We start from the raw sequence: 23,130 nt of genomic DNA, 5'->3' as shown, positions 1-23,130 counted from the left end.
AAGGCTATTCTCACTATGGTCCACATATTTCAAATTGTGTTGAATTCCGAATTTGAAGTCCGCGTCCACCATAAATCTCGGAGTAAAATTCTCATTTTAGCGATAGAGGTCTCCACGGGCCAGGTTCTTACCAGCTGCAATACTTACTTTTGGATTCTGGCGAGTTCACCTGAAATTATGGTACGAATTATCCACCCTAGCATTCTATGAGAATACTGCATTACATATCTGGTATTATTTTTCAAATAATTTCAGACGGAGGCTGGTTAGGGCTTTTAACGCTATGCCAAATCGGAAAGCACGATTGAAAGCCGTTGGCAGAAGATTGATAAATATATATAGAATTTGATGAATTAGTGTTTTTTTAATCCAAATTTTTATATGAAATTGATGTTATTGACACGAATATATTCGGCTGAGGGCAATTTCGTCTGTTATTTGATCTAGTTGTTGCGAAGTTTAATAATTTACCTATTTATGAATAGGTTTAGCCTGCTTTCAGACCGTTTTGGATGGCGCATTATACTTTTTGTTTCTTTTCACGAGGGTTTAGTATTAAAAGTCTCAGGGAATTGGTTTGTTTAGGATCTGGATCACTGCTCACGCATATGGTTTCTAGGGTGCACAAAGGAACTTAGACTTAAGTCTTGGTAAATCTTGAGCAAGATTACGAGCCGAAGTTTGGTTTAACTCAAAATGTACCCTGTAATCATTAGGGTGCAATCTTGCTGTACGTTTCACCGATATTTTTCGGAGGATTCTGAAACTGGTTAGCTTTTTCGAAAGCGCCTTATTGCCATTGCACTAAAAACCGTTGCCCACAAAGGAACTTAGACTTAAATTCTTGGTTAATCTTGAACGAGGTCACGGGCTGAACTTTTCTTTAAGGCAAAATGTACCCTGTAATCGTTACTCTGGACTTTTGCCATATGTTACACCGATATTTTCCCCTGGGAATCTGAAGCTGGGTCAGCTTCTTTCGAAAGCACCTTATTGCCATTGCACTAAAATTACTTGTGTAAAGTATTGTTCATTTTTATCTGAGACTCTCAGGCGTGAAGAACGACGCTGTCTAACGGCCGATTTGAAAGGTCAGTTGCGGAGAATTTCTCTAGAATGGAATACACAATTTCCGCTGATCCTGAATAATTCGAAATTGATTCTTATTTTAGGGGAGATTGCTGCAGCCCGCAAAAATGTTTTAGTAGTCTCGTCTTTACATTTCAGGGTAGAGCCTTACAAACTTCTGTCAGCAATGTAGCTTGTCAAACGGTCAACTTAATTTCTTGTGCGAGCAATGAGGAAACTGTGCCATCTGTATCTCGAAAAGAAATACGAAAAAAACTAACTAATAATAAATTACAAATCTCAATACTTTGGAACCATTTTAATTAAACACTTGTGTTTTATAACATGAGGGATGATTGTTTTTTAATTATATGTGTCAAAGGAATATTCTGGCAGATCAATATAATTTAATGGATATTAGTATTGCAATGTCGCCATAGTTTGGGTCTAATTTTTACAACAAGACAGCTAATTTGATCATATACACGCTAGTTAAGTCAATCTAGTTCATCAATTTCTGTTGTTATGGCATCGGCATTACCGGATTTTATGGACACAATGTAGAGTTTTCAGACACTTGCAAAGCTTCGATCTGTAAAGGGCCAATGCTACTGGTAACAGTGATCAGTAATGCCAACCACATGTCCAACTGTATAGTATTAGCGAATCCCCGTCTTGCAACATAAGTCTCATGTAATTGCATTCAGTTTATAATATGCAATTAAATTTTAGTTGGTGGGCCATCTTTGGAATCTTTATTGTTAGATTTCAAGTAACTGATACCGGAAAATTGTCAGTAGGTATGCTAATTGGAAAGTCTATTAAGATCACTGACCTAAGGAAACTACAAATTAACAATGGGTACCCAAAACTGCAAATCAACAATGTGTACCCAACCATGTTAGATAGGCACTGTTTCGAGCAAAACCATGCATGCAGAGATCAGTATGGCTTCCCAATACCATTATAGTCAAACATGGATGATAGTGGTTTGCTATATAGAGATGTGGACTAGCACTTAGATTTTTAACTTGGGAGTCACCAAAATCATATATTATCCATGAGAATGTTGTCCACTCCTCAATTGTTTGGCCCCCCTTTATTGTCATGCCTTTCTCATTGTAAGATATAATAGACTCTACTGCAAAAATGGCTCTGTATGCACTTCCTTAATTTTTAGTTCTTTGTTTGGAGCTCAATACCGTGTTACTGTTAATAACTAAGGATGCAATCAATTGCTAGGCCAATAAATCTTTTTGTAAGTCCTTTTTATTTGTTATTTTTTGGTATGATTTGTATGTAGGCTGCCCTTTCTGCTAAATTTTAGTTCTGAGTAGTTAGTGTGACATTACACCTGCATATAATGGAGTGTTAAACCCCTCTTGAATTTATGTAGGGAAAGTGATTCAAATGTTCAAACTATTATGATATCGAGCAGTATCTGTATATACCTACTTGAAAGTCTGATTGCATGGTCAGGCCATCCTGTGACCGCTTTGTTTGCTAGAGATTTGATAGCCTGTTGTCTTTGCTACACACATGGGATGGAGAGACACCAAGTTGGTGCAGAATGGTTATACCTTACGCTGATTTATTCCAGTTCACAATTTGCAGTAGTAATATTTTTAATCATATCTGCAATAGCTTTTGAATCACCGTTGATAGTCAGATTTGTTCAGTTCTCTTCATGGCTAAGTTAAACCTTATAATATTGTATGCATATACTTGTAAAAATCCTTAGGGTCCGTTTGGTTCGTGGAATTTAAAAAACCCGGATTTCTACAAACCTTGGTTTAGCCAAATCAAGGTTTTGTATATCTTCATTTCGATTTTTGAGATTTTACTGAAAGCGTTTGTTTCACTTGGAAGATGCATGTGAAGACACATTTTTATGCATAAGCTTGGAGTTGAAGGCAAATTTCAAAAAGTAGTCCAATCTATTGTTTTTACACTCTTTAAAAAACAAAACCAGGTTTTGATTTTCAATTCCTACTTGTTTTAGGAAGTTGGAAAACCTGATTTTGAGGCAAAATTGGAAGTCCCGTATGCTAATTCCATTTTGCAAATTTTGAAACAAACGCACAAATTTTCAAATCCGGGTTTTGGAAAAGCCAATTCCTGTCATCTTCCAGGAACCAAACGGACCCTTAGGGATAATGTCTGATTTATTTTGTTCTAATACTCAACTTTAGGACCATTGTGCTGGCTACAGGAATTTGGACTGCTGTGATTTATTTATTTTTACTTCTCTTGTTCTTTAAAAGTTTAATGTGTAGTTCCACTTTGCAAATTGTTTGTCAAAGTATATCAGGAATAATTAGAACAGAAATGAAACGCCCAAGTATGATATTCCTCCAAAATAGCTAATAACAGTACATTCAGCCTGTAGCTAATCCAGCAATTTACAAGGAGATACTTTCAGAGGCTCTCTGGAGAATGTAGAGAAAATGTTGTACTTTGATCATAAGTTGTCGTTTTGGATTCTGGTAAAGACGTGGGTTTGAGATTTGTCCAACTTTATTTTGAATTGGGTTTGAATTCGTTTTGGGTTTGTCTATATATGCAGCAACAAATAACTTCATACACCACTATGCTAATATTAGATCAACATAGCGCACAAACATATCTCTGTTATCTCTATTATTTCCTTGATAAAGGCTTCAGCTCACAATAAACTCGCAGTTACTTGACCAAGAGTGGAAGTTGGAATCAAGATCAACTTGCGATGAGTTTTCAACACTGCTATATCTCACTGCTGCACCTAGAATAGATAATTTCTTGCAGCACAGTTAGAAAGCCACACTGCTATATCTCACAGCCACACCTAGAATAGATAATTTCTTGCAGCACAGTTAGAAGGCCACACCTAGATGGATGGACTTCCATTGCTTTCCACAAATGACATTAAAAATGGTAAAAAACTTTATAGACAAGTCGTTTTAGGTATTGAAGGTCGAATAGACCTAAAACAGCAAAAATAAAGTTTATTAAAAGTCAACAAAAAGCTGACATGGATACAAACTCGCCCCAAATTTGGTGGAATTTGTCCCAGGCTTCCGTGTTGGAAAGCAAAGTGATTCACATTCTTCCAAAATTCGTTGAGGGTTCGACATTGGTGGATTTGGAGCAAATTCATCAGTTAAAAATGAATTTCCTGCGAATATGAACTGCATCCAATTTCAGTGCTAACCAAATTGTGAGTTTGGGGTTTGCGGAGCGAATGTGATAACGAAGGTTTTAACATTTGAGTATTCATAATCGCTCATCTCAATCTGTATGTGCAGAATGTTGTATGGGAAGGCGAGTTGTACATTGTAATGTTGAATCCAAGCTGCTTGTATTTAGATCTTGTCTAAATTGCCGTACAATGCCCAGTGATGTATTTTTGAGGTTCTCATACTGGATTCATTTCAGTCTCAACTTTCAAGGTTGTAAAAAATGTCCTATGGATCTACAAATTCAGAAACTAACAGAATTCAATGATTATAAGTTTATGCTTTGTGCCACTTGTAACTCTAATGGCAGTTGTAGAGATTGAAAAAAAATGTTGATCAAAGCAGAATGATAACATGCTGCAATATGGTAATTCCACATAAGAAATGAAGTTTTTATCTCAGAAGCCCACTGAGAGGAAAATCAGAGCGTCTGCCAAAATATTCAAATTTGGAGGTGAAATTTGGCTTGCGTTTGCCTGAGTTCGTCTGTATGGAATCGATGGGCTGTGGGAACTGGCTGAACTCACAGAAGATCGGACCTGGAATGGAACCTGGTTTGTAGGGCACCAGGCCCAGGGGGTTGCAGTGGGAGGACCTGGTAATCCAGAATTAAATTCATCCTTAAGAAATAAAATTAATTTTTGGACAGCCTTAAAAATTAATTTAATTAAGTCACTTCAACTTCATAAAAATATTTGGGATATTACAATGCTAGAATTCTTTCCTATTCTTTTTTGTAAAACACAAAGTTGGGCCAGGGGCAGTGGGACACCAGATGAAACATCCTTCTGCTGTCTTGCTGGCGGGAACCCGCATAGGAACCCATCCCTGGACAGCCTTGCACATGCATGGATGCCTCTTGGGATGTTTACCTATTGGGTAGGCATTGGAACCATTCCTATGGTGGACAGCAGGGCCCACAGAGGCATCAAAAAGAAAAAGACCCCTTGAATTTAAAATTTCAAACAATTAGAACATTTGTAAATGCCCTGGTCCATTCTATTTTGCAATTATTAAAAGAGGAAGAGGTCGTACCTTGGAAAATGAAGTAAAATGATCATTTAATATAAAATAAAATATAAAAGAGGTGCATGTGCTGTGAAGTCTGTGTGACATTGACAGTTTTAATTACAATTTTATATAAATTGCACATTCTTTACTTATATTGTTTCTATAGTTGATAAGTTCCAACTTTTTTATATTTGTTTTTTCTAACCTGTACTCTGTCTTCAAAGATTAGAGAAACATTACTGCTTATCTAATTTTGGTCAAGCTCCTTATGAGGGAGCCAATCCTTCGTATATTATGTCTTTTGCTTTAAAAAAATTTAAATTTTTATGGAGTATCTAGATTACTTTTCATTACTCTATTGGAATTAATTTTAATTTTCTTTATTAATTGTATCTTGGTCGGGCTCCTTATTGGCTAGCCAATACAATTACTTTATGAGGGTTTTCAACAATTTCTTTTTAAATTGTTCTCATCATTTGTCTAAATTCTGAATTCATTTTTACCACCAATTGAATCTTTTTTTATCAGTGATTTTTTTTGGTTTTTTATTAAATTGAAACATATAAAATACTACAGTGCTGTTCGTTATGAAACTGATACCAATATAGCTGTCAAGTCCTCCCTGCTTCTACTGCCATCTGCTACTAATATTAAACAAAACCTTATCATATACTGCCCAGGCCTATCCAAGACGGGCTTCAACAACTACCTGATATATCTATTCAAGCCCATGCGTATACAAAAATGGGCAGACCTACTTCTAAGTCTGTTAATCAACTTTTGAGAACTGATAAGCAAACCTTTACATTAACAAAAAAGGGCATAACCAGACTAGAACTATTAAGAAAAACAGAAACAGAACCTATTCTAGACCTTTAACAGAGATAACCAGATCCTCCTATTTGCTGACCTTAGCCTTGTAGATTGGGCCCTTGGAGTTTTCAGGGATGAACAGGCGAAAAACTAAGCAGCATATTCCATACTCCCTTTGCTCTGCTCTACATTCTTCCTTGTTGACAAGCCCAAAACCAGAAAATGCTTGAGGCTTGGAGAATATCCCTCCGCTGCTCTCCAGAAACTGTTGCCTGCCCTTAAACTCACCCCCGTATCTGCCATTGCTAAGTTTGGAATCATTCACCTTGACAATTGGAGCTTAACACAACCTCGCATAACTCTCAATGCCTCCTTGTTGGAACCCAATTGGAGTGCCCATGTGAAGAAAATCGAGGAAATATCAATTTTAGGCCTGAAACAATAGTCAATCTTCATGATTTTTTTGCCTAGAATCACATCAACACATTGCCAAAACTTGGGATCATCAATTAAGAAGATCCCCTTCAATCTCATCTCTCTCACTTTGCCTGTAAAAACTTGTATCTGGTTGAGAGTGTGTGATGCAAAATTGGCTTCCATAACTCCTTGTTCAACACTTGGCAACTTAAATCTCCTAAGCGCTAGATACAAGCTAGATGAACTGATAAAAACTAAGGGCAAATATGATTCTAAAATCTTCCTTTGGGTCTTAAAAAACTTCCACCAAACACTTGTAATGCAATTACTAAAGCACACCACCATTCATCCACTTGGGTCTTCACATGTGTGAATTTAATGGCTTAAGTGACAACTAATGGGTCATAATTATTTGTGTACTTACCACCTTTCCTATACATTACCTTTCATGATTGCTTTCGGTTGCACGGGCAAAGAATGAGAGGGTGCAAGAAATTTAAGTTTAGAAAAAGGAAATATAATCTAATGACCCCTTATGGGCTTCACTTGCAAACAAATCTAGCTGAGACCACATCCTTGAAAACCCAATACACATCTGATTAGCCTTATTGGATGTAATAAATATGACATATCAATATCTTGAAAATCTTGACTAATTCTTCTCTACCTTGATCTCTCAATGTGATACCAAGTTTTGACATGTTGTCAACTACATCATTCCCTTTCCTTAGCATATGAGACATCCTAAATTCCTTAAAAAGTATTCCAAAATAGATTTGATTTGTTGAACATAGTATATAGTAATTGAGATATCGAACTTCACATTCACATTTGATAATTTCATTAACAATAGCTAAAGAGTCACTTTCCAAATGGAGTTTGTGTAACATCCTCTTTTTCTGGGCCTTACCTAACAACTAGCATATCATCGAAATACATGTTCATATGGAAGAGATCAACGGTTACATGTTCATATGAAAGAGATTAATGGTTACAATTAGTTTTAACTGAAATATCATAACTAATCATTGAAGGAGTATTCAATCGGTACAAGTGGTTAAACATTGAAAATCAATTTAAGTAAACAAGATATTTTCATGTCCATGAACAAATTGTTGTTTAAAATTTAGTTCGATCCATATAACTAATTAATAGTCTTGATTACAATTAAGGCTTAATCAAATAAAACTAAATTGAGGGTTTTAGGTTTGCAATATCCTAAATTCTGAAATTGAAATCTGCCTAGGGCAACATCTACAAAACTTAGGTTAGTCCACATACACCACCTAGGGCACCAAAAAAAAATATAATTGTATTGTAATGATCAATACCATTTAGGGCAACAAAATCACTATAACATCCCCTTTCACTGTAACATCCCCTTTTTTTCCATTGCTAATTGTGGCAATTAAATGTAAATAAAAGATACGTCCATATTTATATTCACATGAATGAAGGATTGTTATAACAACCATCAGGTAAGCCTATCTCATGCATGTAGTTACATTTCATGTTGAGTTGAAAAATCAATTGATTTGATTGATTTCCTAATACATTGAAGAGGAAACTGATTTTTAAGCATTGAAGGCAATAACTTATTAAACAATATTAACCATCTAACATATCTTCAACTTGTAATTACAAATATTAGTAAAGTAAAATACTTGTTACTAGAAGATATTTGAATGCAGATTGTATCTGTTTCTAGTGCAAGTCAGAGGAGAAGCATAGCTAGGGCTTAACCTCCCAATCGTGGACCCTTAAGTATCCCCACACAATCTCAATCGAGAAAAGCCCTCCCTACCTTGGGATTAGGCCTAGGACACCATTGTCTAGCCACTAAGCATTTTGGCGTCAAGTATCAACCCACCACTCATTTGACAACAAGATCTATACATTGGACTACCATGAGCTCACTTAGTTGAGAACTTTTTTATTACTTGCTTACTTGTTATTGATTGTTCTTTCTCTTATCATGCAGGGATATACCCATAGTTCACTGTATATTAATACATGCCCTTCATCTCGACCTTGTTGGTCTTCATGGATGATTTTTTTTTTTTTTTTGTATTAAAAGAGTTTAAACAACATAGAGTCCAACATATAAATACCGCACCAACCCTCACAAAACAGAATCGAGGGAAGAACTAGACTAAGTTTTTTACATCATTTGCCTTTTAAAACATATGAGCTACAACCCTCAAAAACAAAGAACCAACCCAAAAAAGCAGTGTACGCTTTATGCTTACCCTATTAGGATAAATCCCCCTGATTCATGACTGCACCCACACCTGAGTTCAACACCCATCCATTAGGCTGATAGTTGCATTGAACATTTTGAGTCTGGGAGTCATCCAAATGACACTTATTCAAAAGATTGCTCAAATCTTCTACCTCTTCTTTAGTGAGGAGGCTTTGAAATTTCTTTATGTATTGTGCGGCTTTGACTTCATCTTGAAATACTTGGATTACACCATCGTGCATCAGCTTCATAAATTTGGATCTTGAAATATCCAAGCACAATGAACCCTGTGACATTATGTAAAAATCGGTGAGTTTAAGATTAAACTCAGTAGGGCATCTTCTGATGTTTTGAAAAATCACCTTGTTCTTGTCTTTCTAAAGAAGCCATAGCACTTCACCAGTTAGAGCATACCAAAACTTGTTAACAAAGGTATCAAAAGACTTAACATACCCAACAAGGATTTCATACCAAGAAAAACCAACATTACAATTCCAAACAAAAGGAAGGCCAAAGAAAATAGACCAAATCTTCTTGGCATACAAACATTAAAAAAAAACATGCTCAAAGCTTTCAGGTTTATTACAGAGACTACAAATGACTAGATTAACATTAATGACAAACAACACAGGCCCAATAGCAAGCTTTTTTAATAACAACAACCATCTAAAATGAATAACTCACAGGGTCCTTTCCAAAAATACTCAAAAAAGAATTGCCAGTTAGAGAATGGACATTTGAACCCCCAACAAGTAGCCACCTGTAGTAGCACAGAGTTATCAGTGTTAAGCATAGCATATATCTATTTAGTGGAAGATTTATCAATACTACTACCATCAATCCATTTTGCATTTTTTAGAAATGTTTCACTGTTCATCATAATACCCATCCTCTCCTTGCAAATCACTTAAGTCAGCAAAGTATATGTTTTCTTTTGAGCTCTAGGGATCTCAAATTTCATGTAGATCTCATCCCATAGCCCAAGCTTCTTACTAACCAAAAGATCACCAATCAATGATATGCCTTTCTTATTCCACTTCCTAGCAAAACAACATCGAGTAAGTGCAAGAGGTTTATTATTCAAGTACAACCCCCACCAAATAGACTTGTCAATAAGCACATATCTAGGAGGTCTCCCTGCAACATTCCTACAGGAGATGAGCTCCCGCACCTGAGTCCAAGCAGACCAAAGAGAGCTAAACACCTTCGAACCAAAGATCTTCATCTTAAAGTCCCCCAAGATGATATCCAATAACGGAATTTTACCCCATTGCTTACTTTTCCTAATCACCGATTGTTAAATGTTGTTTCTCACCAAAATTTTCCAGGGCTCATTTCCCCACAAAGCTTTGTAGATCCCTTTAGTAGTCAGAGCAATCCCATGGGCTCTAATATCTTTTAAACCAAGCCCTCCCAGGTGTTTGGGCAAGCAACACCATTCCCATTTAATACAATGCCTTTCCTTGAGCCTAGCCCATCTGACCACAAGAAATCACGAAGACTTTTCTCAAGTAACTTAAACTAATACTTAGCAAACAACCATGTAGAAGCAAGATACAAATGATGAGAAGATAAGATGTTCTGCACAACCTACACTCTCCCAGCCAAGGAGAGGGATTGTGTTTGCCACCTAGTATGCTTGCTGTTCATTTTACTAAAAAACCAGTCCCACATATCAAGAAAGGAAGGCTCCAAGGAAAACAGGATACCCAGATATTTGATAATAGCCTTAGGTCCATTCCACCTCCACCCCATTTCACTTAACCATCTAGGAGGATCCTCAACCCAACCCAAAAAGTAGATTTGTGGGGAGCTACCTTGGTCCTAGAAGCAAGGCAAAACAAGTTAAGTCTATCAAGTGCCAAGGAAAAATTGACCTCAGAAAGTTCCAAAAAGAGGGCAGTGTCATCAGCAAATTGTGCATTGATCAATTCTTCAGAATTAGGAAGAGTAATGCCTTTCACAAGTGGCCCCAAAGAAGAATCCCTAAGAATATAAAAGAGAGCATCAATTACAATCACAAAAAGAGAAGGTGCAATAGGGCAACCCTGCTTGATAGATCTCTACAGGACAATAGGGTCTGGTAGTACACCATTAACATTAATAACCGTGGAAGAATCTTGAAACAAAATCTTTATCCACTTACAGAAGTATGGGGGGAATCCAAAAGCTTCTAACATTCCATAGATGAAAGGCCATTCTACTCTATCATAAGCTTTCTCAAAGTTTAAGAGGATCATAGCAACATTATGACCACCAACTTTAGCCCAGTTCCAACTAGTGACAAGGTTCTCCAATATGTATCTACCTTTTATGAATCTGGTTTGTGTGACAGACACAATATTCTTTGTGACATTTGAAATCCTTCTAGTAAGAGCCTTTGCAATAATTTTATATGAAAGGTTAAGAAGTGTGATAGGCCTCTAGTTTTTAACAAGAGTTCTATCCCCAATTTTTAGAAGTAGCTTGATAACCCCTTTGTTGACATTGCTCCAGAGAGAACCAACTTCAAAAGCATCATTATAAAATCTCAACAATTCCTCACCAATCCAGTCCAAGTTCTCTTTATAAAATTTTACTAGGAGCCCATCCAAAAGTGGAGATTTATCATTGGCCATATCTCTGATGGCCTCTTGAATTTCTTGCAGGGAAATACATCTATTATGTTTCTCCCATTTCAACTTAGAGACTTTCCTGGGAATCATTTTCAAGCACTTCTTCAGAGATTCCTCTTGGCTCGGCCCAACTTCTGAAGTAAATAACTTAGAGTAGAAACTAAAAAAGACATTACAAATCACACTGGGATCCTTTGATCTTTAACTGTCAATTTGGATTTCATCAATACATTTTGCCTTATGCTTGGCCCTAATAATATTGAAAAAATATTTTGAACCAGCATTTCCATCCTTAATCTAGTTCATTTTAGCCCTAATCCTCTGACCCTGCGTCTTATACCTTTGCACAATTCTCAGTTGATGTTTCGTGGCATTCAATTTTTTAAGGAGATCGGGATTTTCCTAATCATTATGCAAAAAATATTTAGAGTTATTCAATTCCATTTGAAGCATGGTCTCCTCCTCACTTCTATCTTTTGCCATTTTCTTTCCAATAATTTGGAACAATTTCCTCCAATTTTCCACTAGCAGGTTCCATTGCTTAACTGGTCTTAAGGACTGATTACACATCTTAGGTAAACCAGTCATCATTCTAATAGCATTTTTATTATTAGTGACCTTAAGAAGTGAGGTATTCAACTTAAACAATTTACTTCTCGGCCTATCATTACTAATATTCCTGCATTGATTAACGAGGATCTTTACATATATTGGACAATGATCTGAAATAGAAGCAAGTGAGACTATAACCAGAGAATGCGCTTCCTCACTATGACATGTAAAAAAAGAGCTTTCAAAATACACTCTATCCAATCTGCAGTACACCCTATTGCAGCCTTCTTGATTATTGTTCCACGTAAACCAAATATCTCTATAGTAGTCCTTTCCATTCTCAATGGGATCCATCAAATTGAAATATCTTTTGAATTTCAACCAAAAGTACTACTCATTACCTTTCGAAGAATGTTTCAAACCCCCTTGCTTGTCACATTTATGCTCTACCATATTAAAATCGCCAATAAATATCTAGTTAGCTTTAGGTAGAACAGAGGAGCACCATTCCTAGAACTTGGCTCTCTCCCTATAGTCATTGGAAGCATATACATTACATATATCAATGATTTCATCCCCACAAGTAAATGTATAACCCATATCGCCCTCTGACAAGGAGAACAAACATGCTGCAAAATAGCCTCGATCCACTTGGGACCAACTAAGATAGGGACACCACCTTTACCCTTATCATGCTCTGAGTGGAAGCTCGTGGCTTTATCCCACATAAGTTTGGTCATACATGATGCCTGAAAGCTAACAACTTTGATTTCTTGGAGACATAGAATATTCTTCTCTGGGATTTTATTGCACCATTTTCTAACCAAATGTTTTCTATCAACCATTTCTAAGCCTGTTACATTCCAGTTGTGGAGATTAATCATCATAAATTTCTTATTTAGAGGGCGGCTTCTGTGCCTTATACAATCTATTAAAACAATTCGGGATGGCATTTTTACTAGCATCACTTACAGAGCCCACCTTTTTTCGTAAGTTTTCCTCTTTTTCCTCACAACTTTCGTGAATTGCCCCCCCGAATCCTCATCCAAGTCTCCTTGGATCACAGGTGTGGCCGTACTACCTCCTCTAGGAATGCCAACAAACTTTTTATGTGCACGGGCCTTTTCATTTATAGATTTAATAGCCAATTGTTGAGCATTTAAATGGGAAGGGATCCTACTTTGCACATCCTTATTATCACCATTAGAAGATACCAAAGCCAGGGCCATGGGATGACTCTCGCAGCAAGGTTGAGGGTCCTTGCAAGCCGGAATAACTACAAAATTGTTATCATACAGTGGATTATCCAAAGAAATAAACCCATCACCGTTGGGTTAGAATTAACATTATCAAGAACATCTTGAGCATCACCTCCCAAATTGTCGGGAAAAACCTTATCTTTAGCACCATCATTAATGTTAACCCTAACCTTATCAAAATGCGTTTTCAAGGTTGGACAATTTTTTTTAAAATGCCCATTAATTTTGCAATTAAAACAAGCATGCAAATTGCCAAGCAATGAAATTTCCCATGAAAATTTTTCACTTTCCAAGTCGAGAAATAATATTTGGGAAAACAATGTCAAGAGAAAGAGCAACAAGAATACGAGCATTTAAATGTGGCAAAGTTACCCTAGATTCCTCAATTTGTAGCACATTACCCAGTGGTTTCAAATTATGCAAAATGAAAGGCCAAAATTCAACTTAAAACACTATCAAAATTACCTTTAGGAGACCAAGTGAAAGCCCTAATTAAAGAATGACCCACACTCCAAAATTCTTTCTTGCATTTATGACTTTTAAGAAAAATTACAAAGAGTCCTTTTTGAATCGTCCTGCAAAAGTTAACATGTAATCCAAATCTTACCCCAAACAAAATTTAACCAATCATCCAGAAATTTTCGAGATGGTAGAGTATTAAAATCTAAACAAACAAAAAAGATAGCAACATTCTTAAGCCGAGTTTGCTCTGCTCTAATAGCCTTAACCATTTCATCATTAGGAGACAAAGGGTTTTCAAACCTCCAGAAGACGCCTTACCTAGTCTTGCTCTTGTATCACTACCTCCTTTGGTGCTGGGCCTTCATCCACCTCCATTGGCTGTGGACCTTTTGGCTCCGTTAAAAGTCTTAGAACAATACACTTTATCAAGTTTACCTTCAAACTTGGCAGATTATGGGCAGTTTGGTAACAAATCATCAGCGAGAATTGCCTTATATGAAGGCTTCTCAACAATCTTACCATTCTCCGTAGAGCCATCAAAAGCCTTCGTAGAGCATTCCTCCTCATGATTTCCCAACACCTCAAGGCTATCATTAACCGATAAGCCAACATCTTCTTGCATAATATCATTAACAATAATTGAATCTCCCTTCTGCGGATCTCCAAAGCCAATATTAACATCATTCATCACCTTTGGCTCACATGCGTGAGCCATCGAGGGAGTCGAACAACCCAAACCCTAACTGGCAACACAACAAGAGAAAAAAAGAAAAAAGGACCAAGTAGCAATTAAAAAAAAGACACAAAACACCATGCAAACCCAAGGTAAATGCCACCACATACACGCTAGGGTACAAATTCCAAAGCAAATAGATACAACGCTAGTGAAGCAATCTGCAAAAAAAATGGATGAAAGTCGTACTAAGTTGCAAACCATCGCTAGCCTCCACTCAAAAAAATCATCTTCATGGATGAATTTTGGGTTTCTAATTTGTAGAGTATATACATTGACATCTTTCATGCCAAATCTGGCCTATGGCATCATAAATGAGTTATGCTTTCATTTTGATTAATTCTTTATCATATGGAACAACACCCCATCTCAGAGATATATTGACCATATCTCTCTAGCAAAAGAATAACAAAAGTGCATTCACATTCAAAAGTTACCACAGACAAGGTCTTTCGATAACAAATGGTTCTTTTCTTATAACAAATTTTAATAGAAAAAGAATACTCAAGTTGAAATCATCTTGATTCTGGATTTCAAGAAAAAGTATGCCACCCTCTTTCGCTATTAATCCTACAATCTCGTCTAATTTAGAAACAAGCTCGGCTAATTCAGAAACAATCACTTTATATGATCATACTCTCGCTTGGAAAAAGCAGAAAAGCATGGCAAATAAATGAATTATGGTAAAGGCAAGGATGCTTGGGAGAACCGCCTGAGAAGGTGAGAGGCAATATATATATGCATCCGCATGTATGCTCAGTTACGCAAGAATTACTATGGTGGCAAGGCGGTCATACGAACCTTCTAATCAAATTGAAATTTAAAAATGGAATTTCATGACATAAAAGAGATACGGAAATGGTGGCTGCTCAAGGCATGATAAATGACTATTGCCAAACCCTGACATAAAGTAAAGGGTGGCAACAAATGTCTTCATTCATGCCTTAACATATTAGTGTCGCCACTTTATATTCATGCTTGTTTGAGTATTCTTATATATATATGTATGTATGTATGTATGTGTTAAATTATAGGTTCACATGCATATATATATGTGTGTGTGTACATACATACGCACATATTTTACACCCACCCAATTATGAGTATAGACTCGATATTAATATATTAAGACATGAAGGAATTTGCAAGGTTTACAAAGATCATCCACATTATGAAGGTGATCTTTCTTATTTGAGTTTTCTTTTATAATGTTATAATTCAACTGGTTAGCTTATGGTAGTCCCTTGTTATACCCTTTCTTGGCTAGCCATTTTCCCTTAGCCACGGTGGTTAAGGCTCATATCTGTTGGTTCAATGGTAGGTGGTGCTTCTGTGCCCAATTCCTTTCTGGCAATGCTTCCCCTTCTTCAACGTGCTCTTGCAAGGAAGACATTCTCCATGATAATATCATATTCCTCAATATAATGACAATTACTATAACAAGTTATTATTCATATCCACCATAACGGGTAACCATCATTTCACTTCCCATGAATTCATGGTAAATAACCAACTTTTCAAGGTAAGATTAAAATAACATCATAATGGTTAACTAACATGCCATATGCATATGAAATTGTAACGATTAACCATCTTACCATTTCACATGATCATAATTAATTTTACCTATCAATTGACTTCACATGAACCCTCAATGGCTATATGAACATTTTAAAATTGAGCCAAAATCGGGATGTAACAATTTGGGAACTTGCAAGAGCTTTGCCATTTTGATTGCTACAAGAGCAGCCTGTACCTCTACCTCTACCTCATAAATAGTGCCATCCAATAATTTCCTCACCCCCACCATCAAAATGATACCAGTTCAATCCCATACAACAAATCTCACACTGAAGGGGATTGGGTTACCCTTAGAAACTCCATCAAAGTTTACTTTTAACCATTGTCTGTCCGGTGGAATTCATCACACCACCCTTACTGAAGGAGGATTAACCCTCAACAACTCATTAACAAGCAGTAGCAAGCGAATCATTGCTACATAAGATGATGTGAATTTTTCTAGAATGTAGAGCATTGAGGTCAATTTTGGTAGAGCAAGAGTTATTAATTTGAGTGGCAATATTAGTAACCCACATCCCTTGTTATGTTGAGTCCTATTTGTTCTTAAAACACATAAAAGTGGAAATAATAATGAGTCTCTTAGATAAGATGTTGATTTTGAAAGACAAAAGATATTCATTGCTAGCTCACTATTTTTCTTCAATTTTCCAATTAAGATGGATAGGCAACTTTTCAAGGGGCTTGTGATGAAATATCAGGCTTGGAGAGCGAGTTTGACTTGTCTTGGGCAGTCTCCTAGATTTTAGGAAAATCCTTATTTTTTGAGGGATGAATTAGCAGGGACACACCAAAGGGCCTTTAGGATCATCTTGGACACTTCTGGCAAGTCTCCTAGAATCCCTTTTTAGGGATAAATTGGGAGTTAGTAGGGACATACCAGAGAACCTCTGCGATCATCCTAGACATTTTTGATAAAGTTACTATTTTTTAGAAGCGTTCTTAAATTTTAGGGTGGATCAGCTAGATGGCTCACTATGGTTAGACAACACAATGGATAGGGAGTTTTAGGCAAAATTAAAAATGGGGTCTGATCGATAATTTAAATATTTTTCTAAGATAGTTTTAAAAATAACAATAAAAGTGATTATTTTAATAAGTTTTATTATATTTGGCCCTAGTCCCTAGGCATGAATTAAGTTAAAACTTAAAAGGGGCCAAGTTTAAATGAACAATGACCCTTTATGATGAAGTTTAAGTCTAGGAGGGATTAAAATATAATAAAACACTATTTTGGTGTTAAAAAGGAGCAAAAAGAAAACCTACTCCAAAATTTCTCTCAGAGAGAAAACTGGAAAACCATAAAATAAAAGTTTTGGGGGTTGTTTTGGCATCCAGAAGTCATATTTTGATATCAGCTTGAGGAGAGAGCCTTGTTGCAGAGTTTTTTCATCAGATCTGCTTAGTTGAGAACAAAAATCCTCATTTAGACATTTGTCTGCAGATGTCAATATCATCCAAGGGTGAATTACACGGAGGTTTTCGGCCAGACTGAATTGGAAGAAGTAATTTTGTAGTTTTCTATCATTGACAGGGTAAGAAGGTTAAGTTGCAGAATTTAGAAATATACAAAACTTGCAAATGTAAACACCAACAGCTGTGGCTTAGCCGTATCACATTCTACAGGCCAATATTATTAAGTTGTTGCTTGGCATGAGACAACTTATGGGCAGAGCTTGAGAACTTACAGAAGTTATTCCATGCCAAGAAGCTTCATCGTAGTCCCAGTTCAAACCTGGGTAAAGTAAATAGCAGATTTTGGCTTCTCTTATAAGTGTTTGGACAGGGAAAACCCTGTATGTTTATCAGCTTGCTATAGGCGGTCAAGAGAGGAAGATCCAGCCGCACAACACATCCTTAGAATCTGGGCACTTGTTTACATGCAGCAGTTGTCATTTTATGAGTTTTTAGGCAAGAACCAGTGCATGGGTTTGAAGAGTTGCCGAGCAATTGAGTTCTCCAAACAAATTCAATTTGCTAGGCTGAATTGTTTGATCACACAAACTGTCCTGTACCACTGTTATACTGTGCCAGTTATACTTCGCATGACCAAAACATTCGCTAATCATTATATAAACACAAGCGACCATACCAGAAGTATATATATGCTGTATATACCATGATCCCAAAGTTATAGCCACATCAGATAGCTGTCTTGTTGTCACTGACCAAAATTGTCCAACTATATCCTGATTCCCTGTTCTGTACTAGGGCATTTTTCATGTTCTATCTTAACAAAATTAATCGTCAATCCATGTCAAGATGCCAATGAGATATGTTGCCATTAATGACAACATTTGAGGCTCTCATACAACACACTTGCCAACAAGACCTAGAATGCACAGGGCACATCATGTCACTTGGTAATAGGGTTTCTTTAAGTGATGAGTTGACCATTAGGGATCAATCTTGTTTAAAGTTAGGTGTCCTATATAGTCCATGACACCACCATAGCTTTTGGGTTGAAATATGGTGATAGTGATATGGGACTACCTCACACTCCTTTTCAGGAGGTACCTAACTGCGCTACAAACAAGGCATACATACCCTATTCCTGTGGGATTTGTAATTATGACCTCCTTTCCAAGAGTCCAAGTTCTCCAACACTAGGCCAACTTTGATGTTCATGTTGGAGATTCTCAACAAGAAGCAATGGAGGTGGTTGGGAGAGATGACCCTTTTAGATACGAGGATGAAATTTTCAGTCTTGCAAATGCTTCTCACCTTCTTACTAGCTACTATGTGTTTCATTGGTTTCATCTATAGGTGGTTATGGGTGAGTTTAGGAGCATTGATCAGAGTGGTATATTTGAGTGTGGTCCATGGCAAGGGAAGGCCCATAGTTTGGTTTTGAGCTCACTGATTGGTATTGCTTGTAACTGGAGATGTTAACCTGTTTATTGAACCTAATTGAACTGATAGGAGGAAATAATGTTTCTGGACAAATGCTCGGATGAAAGTAGAAGTTGTATGAATGATTAAACCCATGAACTAAGCTATGTATATTACAAATCATGTACGCATTTTACTTATATTATATTAAGGAATCCAGAGGCAACTTTCTTTGAGATCATGAGTGCAGTACTCAATTCACCATGGTTTCGAAGTATGAAATTTGGATTATGACATCTATCAAATTAGTAAGTATAATGAGAAATAATTGTTTTTCTTTTAGTAGCCCTTAATTGCTTGGAATAATTGGAGAATGCCATTCTGGCCAAATGTACAATCACTTTATTATATGCCTTTACTACTTCCAGTCTTTTATTTTATTTATATTGTTCATGTGGATGTGCCCTCTCTAAAAAATCTAACATCTCCCAAGAGGGGGATGTTTCCAGGAATTGGGACTTGGGTGAAACCTAGTTTACCATCTCTGCTGGAGATGCATTGTGTTGCTGTGTACATGGCACATGCCATTATATACTGATTACACTGATTTTAACTCACATCAATTTGTATATTCGTCATTCCTTTGTGGTCCTCAATTTTAGGCCCTTGGACCCTCCATTCCTTCATTAAGGAACTCCAATAAACTACAGTTATATATAGCATCAGTTTTTATCAGTGTAACACAGGGACAATGTCTCCGAAAAAAAATCCAATGTCTCCAAAATGGGGATGCCGTTTCAATGTCTCCATCGGCACCACCAATTACGGGGGATATCTCAGCATCCCATGAAGGAACAGGGGGAGGGAATGGGTCCCTCAACCCTCCAAGGAACGGCCAGGTGCCCCCCATCCTACCAAAAAAAAACATTTATTTAATATTCTATTTGGTCATATTGAATATCATATCATGCTGCTCAGTGTAATCCTCTTTATGATGAGATATTCTGAATTCATACTTTCAGTATCAAAATATATATATATATATATATATATATATAATAGACGTTAAAAAATCTTTCATTTGCTGATTCAAGTATTTAAATTTTTAATATTTATTGTTCGATGTTTGATGTTCCACTTTCATGTTCAATGCAATCTTCAAGCATTTAAATTTTAGTAAATTAGTATTTTACATCTATATGTCTTGGATTGTTATACATCTTTTTATAACTAACATTTTTAAGTACCATATGTATAGTATATACACCCCCTCCCCCACCTTCCCAAATTGAGGCCCCTTTGTCCCCCCTGCGCATTCCTGTCCCCCAGGGTGGTGTAACTATGGTTATTATTGTCTCTTGTAATGTGTGCTATTTTAGATTTTTAATGAAAAAATTTTGTTGACATTTCTTTATTCACCATTCTATTTAGGTTTTGCTAAGAGATATATCCTCTAATTTTTGTAAACAGGAAGGTAGGCATGGACAAAATCAAGCTCATGAGCCAGGGGAAGGAACTCAAAGCACTGCCGATATGACTGCATTTGTAAGTTGATTTTACAGGCATTCTAGCATTATTTAGTATATAAATAAATGGATTAGCATTAATGTCCATGGCACTTAAAAAAAAATAACCAATGGGGAGATGACAAATGCCCCTTGTATGGATCTCAAGGTTGTGATTAAAGGAATGCATAATAATGTAATTAAGTCATTACACGTTGTATTGTTGGTCATGACTAGATGGAGATTGCCTTAAATCGGAAAACTGTTGTCATTCATCGATCTTAACAAATATTGAACTGCCAAAGTTCAATATTAGGAAGCAAAAGTGCATAATATATTTTCCCACAAAATGAATCACAATGTTTTATGATTATGTTGATCACTATATTCTCTTTCTAATGAGTAACATTATGTCCTATTCACCCATCATTTGTCCTATTGAGGTTAACTACACTTTGATTCAATTTTTTCCCTTATTTTACTAAACTGAGAGTTGAGTTGCTAGTTGCCAATCATGGGCTAACCCTTAGGTTTTTTCTGTGCTTTTCTTGCCATCGCATTTTTTTAACTGCATATTTTAATTTTACTAAATAATTAATAAACTAAGAAATGAGATTGTATACTGAGTACCATTTAATTCGTGTACAGGTTCAGAACCTACTCCAGCAAATGGTGAGCTAAACTTTACCCTCTAACAGCCTTGATTATTTATGTTTGATATCATGCATAAATTGGAACTCCGTAGCTCAAGGAAGTACAATGTTTGAGAGTTTCTGTGCTTGTTTTGATAAGCTGTAATATTTCTCTTGCCTTCTCATTTTACAGCATACAAGGTTCCAGACTATGTCAGAATCCATAATCACAAAAAATATCCTTTTTTTGGAAAACTTCATTAACTACTAACATTTTTTGTGCTGTTGTAATTCTTTATTAACAAATTTGAAGCGGAAAGACTGAAAATTGTGTTTCCTTGACTACTTTTTACTTGATGAAATGGGATCTCGCATTGACGAGTTGGAGAGAAGCATTGGGGAACTTACCAAAGAAATCGCAGTTGAAGTATCTCAGGGAAATGCATTGCCCCCCAGTTCCACCCAAAGTGGTACTCCCAAGTAACATTCACTTGGAGAGCAAGCTGTTGTGGCAGGATGTTTAAGAGTTAAATGGTTTTAGTTTATATGTTTGTAATGTTGCCATTATAGATCTGAAGCGTTTTATATTAAAATTAAGGGTGCACTTAAGCATGTATCGCCAGTTACAATGTGCTGTAAAATGGTCTAATTGAAACACAATTTGGTTGTAAAAAAGTAGTGCTGATTTTGATTTCTAGAATCAGCTGAACTTACCATGTTAATCTCAGTTTGTGCCTGCATAGTAATGGCATTCGCCACCTTGATGTATTTTCTCGTCAGCAACTAATGAAATAAAAAAAAACTTTGCTCATCATAATGTGCCTGTTTAAAGTAAAAATGATCTCCCACCAGCATGGACTAGTGGTATGCAGCTTTAGTTATAGAAACTAGTGGCATGCAATTCTAGTTATAGAATAAATGACCCATGTATAATGTAAATATAAGGTGCTTAAATGGTATAATATTTGGTACACGATGTACAGCATAAATCAATGCATAGATGTTAACAGGTGACATGTATTGGCAGTAAATCTCAGTTGGAACCTTGTTTTGACATCGCTATGGTCATGTTATGAAACATTTCAGCTGCTGCCAATTTAAGTTGGGAATTGTATTTGTAATCGTTATGGCCACAGGGTAGGAACCATTCAGCTGGGAGTTGCTCCATTGTACGTTATTTGTACACAAACTTCACCCCACAAGATTAATATTTTACATTTGGCTAATTTAAAAATATGTTAACCATTTTCTGAACTCTAATCTTTGAGATGGTTATCGTCATATGGTTAATTCATTCAATATATGTTCCATTGCACATTGTTTCTATTAAAATTTCGTAACCATGGTACACTATTAGTAGTTCAAATTCTTTAAATTTTTTAGCAATTTGCAGAACTACTAATGACAAATAATCAGGGCTCACTAGAAAGTCGTAACCGAGTCCAATGTAAAATAATTCAGTAAGATTATAAATTTAATTTTTGAAATCACTACTAATTTTGTTATTTGTAATTTTTTTAACCTTGTTTTGACATCGCTATGGTCATGTTATGAAACATTCAGCTGCTGCCAATTTAAGTTGGGAATTGTATTTGTAATCGTTATGGCCACAGGGTAGGAACCATTCAGCTGGTAGTTGCTCCATTTTACGTTATTTGTACGCAAACTTCACCCCACAAGATTAATATTTTACATTTGGCTAATTTAAATATTTGTTAACCATTTTCTGAACTCTAATCTTTGAGATGGTTATCGTCATATGGTTAATTCATCCAATATATGTTCCATTGCACATTGTTTCTATTAAAATTTTACCTTAGAAGGTAACCATGGTACACTATTAGTAGTTCAAATTCTTTAATTTTTTTTTAGGAATTTGCAGAACTACTAATGACAAATAATCAGGGCTCACTAGAAAGTTGTAACCGAGTCCAATGTAAAATAATTCAATAAGATTATAAATTTAATTTTTGAAATCACTACTAATTTTGCTATTTGTAATTTTTTTTTTTCTCGATATTTAGTTTTCAGGATCATGCCTCCTTAGGTTTGACTTTCACTCATACTCTATATGAAGTATGTTCATTGAAGTAATAATAAAAAATGGTGAGCACCAACTGTGAACTTTAAGATTTGGAATCTCTTCTAACTTGTTGCTTCTTTAAATAGCATATTGTGTTAACAACTTTTTGTCCA

The 23,130-nt window shown here is 36.0% G+C and overlaps 1 protein-coding gene across 1 annotated transcript; it reads left to right on the top strand.

Moving 5' to 3' along the window:
* Positions 1 to 21,751, top strand: LOC149558657 (heat shock factor-binding protein-like). Its single transcript, XM_089832788.1, has 5 exons — positions 1 to 180; positions 20,268 to 20,342; positions 20,951 to 20,974; positions 21,128 to 21,170; positions 21,288 to 21,751. Exons 1-5 carry the CDS (start codon positions 16 to 18, stop codon positions 21,416 to 21,418), a joined length of 438 nt encoding a protein of 145 aa, XP_089688914.1. The 5' UTR covers positions 1 to 15; the 3' UTR covers positions 21,419 to 21,751.
* Positions 21,752 to 23,130: the final 1,379 nt, after the last annotated feature.

The sequence above is a fragment of the Cupressus sempervirens genome, chromosome 5 (assembly GCF_028749045.1).
Source record: "Cupressus sempervirens isolate cs-2001-9-10 chromosome 5, ASM2874904v1, whole genome shotgun sequence".
Lineage (NCBI taxonomy): Eukaryota > Viridiplantae > Streptophyta > Pinopsida > Cupressales > Cupressaceae > Cupressus > Cupressus sempervirens.
Note: the sequence above shows the minus strand (reverse complement) of the source record. Positions and strands in the feature narration are given on the sequence as shown.